This window comes from Crotalus tigris, unplaced genomic scaffold (genome assembly GCF_016545835.1).
Source record: "Crotalus tigris isolate CLP2741 ecotype Arizona unplaced genomic scaffold, ASM1654583v1 scf7180000020605.30370, whole genome shotgun sequence".
Classification (NCBI taxonomy): domain Eukaryota; kingdom Metazoa; phylum Chordata; class Lepidosauria; order Squamata; family Viperidae; genus Crotalus; species Crotalus tigris.
Window position 1 is genome coordinate 1270 of NW_024098103.1, and position 4123 is coordinate 5392.

General features: G+C 46.6%; 1 protein-coding gene across 1 annotated transcript; it reads right to left on the reverse strand.

The window, feature by feature from the left end:
• Nucleotides 1-2719: 2719 nt before the first annotated feature.
• Nucleotides 2720-3867, reverse strand: LOC120319251 (pannexin-1-like). Its single transcript, XM_039367902.1, has 2 exons — nucleotides 3413-3867; nucleotides 2720-2915 (listed from the first exon to the last, which is right to left on the reverse strand). Exons 1-2 carry the CDS (start codon nucleotides 3591-3593, stop codon nucleotides 2848-2850), a joined length of 249 nt encoding a protein of 82 aa, XP_039223836.1. The 5' UTR covers nucleotides 3594-3867; the 3' UTR covers nucleotides 2720-2847.
• Between the last annotated feature and the right edge of the window lie 256 nt (nucleotides 3868-4123).

Below are 4123 nucleotides of genomic sequence, written 5' to 3' on the forward strand. Positions count from 1 at the left end.
TTTGAAACAATTACACAGCAAGCATAACAAAACTTTTGTGAAATTCTTAAATTAGACTTAGAGTTGGTTCATGTATTTGTGTTGTGTCACAATGGAGTCTGCTGCTTGTAGCTTATTATGCAAATGCATTGTAGTTTGCTGCTTGTAGTTTAGTATGCAATGCACTGTGGTTTATAAAACCATGGTTTATGACAGCACAGGGGTCAAAAACTTGCAACCTCAGGGCCACATGCAGTTTCCTGAAGTGCTTAAATGTCTTCTACAAACAGTAATTGGTGAAACTGAAAGCTAGTTTCCTTCATTTTGAAGTACGAAACACTCATAAAAAGTTTACTGTGTGCCTCAGTGTAGAATGATCTATTAATAAAAATAGCCAGCCCAGTATTGTTTTATGATATGATCCCAACTACTGTTGCGATTCCTCGCCACCCAGTGGACCCAGCAGCTGAGTCTGAGGAATCAGAGGAGGAGGAAGAGGGGCCTGGAGTGACATCAGAGTCAGAGGAAGGCTCTGAGGAGCTCCAAGACTTACAGTCGGACAAGAAGCCTGGCCCCTCTACTTGTGCTCAGGCTGAGACACAGCTGTGCTGGGAGCCTGAGTTGGACAGTGATGAAGAACAGTTGGGACAAATCCAGGATGCAGGAAAGCACAGGCAAGAGAAGCAAGTAGGACAAAGGAATGCAATGGGTCGACTCCAAAGGCAAAGGAGAAGGCATTAGTAAATACAATATAATCCTATTTTTTCCAAGTACTAGTTCACCAAGGAGGGGGGGGGTATTCTCAAACCACATCTAGTACAACTTATATTTGTACAGAGAGAGAGAGAGAGAGAGAGAAACTTCTCTTTGATTAGCTTACATTAATTAACCCAATGTAGTGGATCTCATTATCTGCAAGCAAGTCTCCCTGTTTATAATGGGACTTTTGCCTTAATAAACCTGTTTAAGACTACAAGGTTTGGCTACCATCCTCTGCTCTAGAGATTTATCTATTTATTAAATTCCAACAAATCCTAGCAGAGTTTCAGCAAGAATTAGACTTAATATAAGGTAGCATAATTTTATATTATGTAGTATTGTATAAATTTTATACTTATCTTTTTAAACTTATCTATCCTAAGTTTCATAGCATTTAGATTATATGCTAATTGTAATTTGATAGGATTCTCCCACATTTTAATTCCTGAATGCTGTAATTTTATGTTTATAATTTTAATTTTATCTTCTTTTATTCTATATAAAAGCATTCTGGAGTACATATGTAGGATCCCCCTAACCAACTTGCTCAGACTGAAGAGGTTACTTGAATAAGCAGTGAAATGTTTCAAACCAGCAAAAAAATAAGTCCAATTGCCGTGATGACTCAATTTCCTGACAACTCTACCTGGATGACTTACAATCTTCATCGACATAATTTTTATATATTTTTTTATTTCTACTTTTTAAATAAACAATTATTATTAATTTTATGCTGGTCTATGACCAAAATGCAATTAAGTGATTGCTGTTTACTTAATTTATATAGCTGCACATCTCACACACACAACATCCAGGCAGGTTACCATAAAAAAAAAGAATACATACAATAGAATAGAATACAAGTAGTCCTCGACTTACGACCACAATTGAGCCCAAAATTTACATTGCTAAGCAAGACATTTAAGTGAGTTTTGCCCCATTTTACAGCCCTTCTTGCCATAGTTGTTAAGTGTATCATTGCAGTTGTTAAGTTAGTAACACAGTTGTTGAGTGAATCTGATTTAACCATTGATTTTGTCAGAAGATTGCAAAAAGTGATCACATGATCCCGGGACACTGCAACCGTCATAAAATAAGAGTCAGATGCCAACTGTCTGAATTTTGATCACTTGACCATGGTGATGTTGCAACAGTCGTTTGAAGAGATGGACGTTAAGTCATGTTTTTCACGGATGTTGTAACTTTGAGCAATCACTAAATGAACTGTTGTAAGTCAAGGACTGCAGTAAAAGTGTGATTAGGCACAAGGAATTTGTCTCTGGTGCAGAAGCTCTCAGTGCACATACAAATCAACAGAGTAGTGATAATAATAATAGCAATAAGAGGGTGTAGTAAAGAAGATAAGGACAATATAGGTAGTCCTCGACTTATGCAGCTAGATGACTCCACTGACGCTAAGGCATTTTCTTTTACAGAGCTGCAGCTCTCTGACATTACATAAAAATAAACATGAAAGTAACATTTAAAGCATGGCAGACCTCTTGGGGGGTTGCCAAATCTTAGCTTTTTGTAGGCATATATATCAGGGGTCCACAACCCCTGGTCCGTGGACCGGTCACGGTCCGTGGCATGCCAGCAACCGGTCCGCGCAAACAAGCAAAGCCCCATCCACCGAGATGCAGGCAGCACATAAAACCACACACTCTCCAGTCCGCGGAAAAAAACTCTCTCTATGGAACCGATCCCTGGTGCTCAAAAGGTTGGGGACCTCTAACTTACAACCACAACTGAGCCCAAAATTTATGATGCTAAGTGAAACATTTGTTAAGTGAGTTTTGTCCCATTTTACGTTTTCTTGCCCCAATTGTTAAATGAATCATTGCAGTTGTTAAGATAACAACATGGTTGTTAAGTGAATCTGGCTTCCCCACTGACTTTGCTTGTCAGAAGGTCGCAAAAGGGGATCATGTGACCCAGGTGCAGTGCAACCCTCATAAATACGAGTCAGTTGCCAAGTGTCCAAATTTTGATCACGTGACCATGAGGATGCTGCAAAGGTCGTAAGTGAAAAATAGTCCTAAGGGGTCCTTGGTGCTCTCTTTTCTTGCAGAAGTTCTAATGATCCCAAATCTGGGAAACAGTCCCAAGTCACTTTTTTTCAGTGCCGTTGTAACTTTGAACGGCCACTAAGTGAACTGTTGTAAGGTGAGGACTACCTGCAACACAATAATGTAATAATATGAAAATGGAAAACAGGTGTCCCCTGAAGAGACAAAAATAAGTCCTGCAGATCAGATTGGGTGTCCCACTGCCCAGAAGTGGGGGTGAGGATGACCAAGGCTCAGAAGGGGGTTAAGCAGTGCCTCACAGTGGGTAGAGTTGACTTTGGGGTCCTCCCCCCAAATTCACTTTTTGCTCTCTCTCCCTCCCCCCCCCCGTGCCCCAGGCTCCGAGGCAGGCCCGTGGAACCGCACCAGCCTCCTTTCCAAGCCAAGGACCAGAATGTCGCCCCTTCGAATGAGTGACAGCCTCTTCCCACGACTCGCCCCGTCCTCAAAGGCGCCAAAACCGAGGGAGGGAGGGAGGGAGAGAGAGAGAGAGAGACCAGCCAAGCGCGGCCTTTCCAGAGAAGTGGGGCTCCTGTTCTCCCTCTCCCCCCCCAGCCCCCCCCCCAGATGAAGGCAGGCGCTCCCCAGGGCTGCTGGCTGTTTACCTATGGAGATCTCCTGGGCGAAGGCGAGCGAGATGAGGAGCAGCGGCAGCCCGACGGCGATGCAGGTGACCAGCTTGTCGAGGGCCAGCTCCAGCCGCAGCCCCTTGTATCGGCTCTCCGACGGCTCCTTCAGCAAGAAGTCCGAGAAGACGTACTCAGTGGCGATGTGCGCGATGGCCATGGTTGCGGCGGCGGCGGCGAGGACGGCCACCAGCAACCAGAAGCACCTCGCGCGCGCAGCCTAGCCCGCTAGTCCCTGCCGCTCAGCCGGGCAGCATCTCTAATTCCAGCCGCCGCCGCGTCCCCGGCACTTGGCCAGGGCTGCAACAGGGTCCTCCGCCCGTCCGCGAAAGCCAGTCTGCCCGGCCGGGGGAGGGAGCGACCAGCCTTTGTTTGGCGCCCTCTCCGAAGGCAGCCGAGCATTGGCGGGGAGGGAGAGACACCCCGCGCCTCCTCCCTCCTCCTCCTCCCCGCCGGCCTTTTGTCAAGGGGAGGCGGGGCCAGGAGAGCTAGGGGCGGGGCTGCGGGAGGGGGGGGTGTTCCGAGAAGCCGAGGGCGGGGAAGGGGGAACCCGGGCCTGAGTTGCGGGGGGGGGGGGGGAAGCCGCGAACAGGTGGCTCTCCTTGGACTTTTCTCAAAGGAGCTAGCTCCTTAAGCTATCTCGGCCGCAGGGCCTTCGGCTGGATAGATGGTCGAGCAGGTTGCAATCCA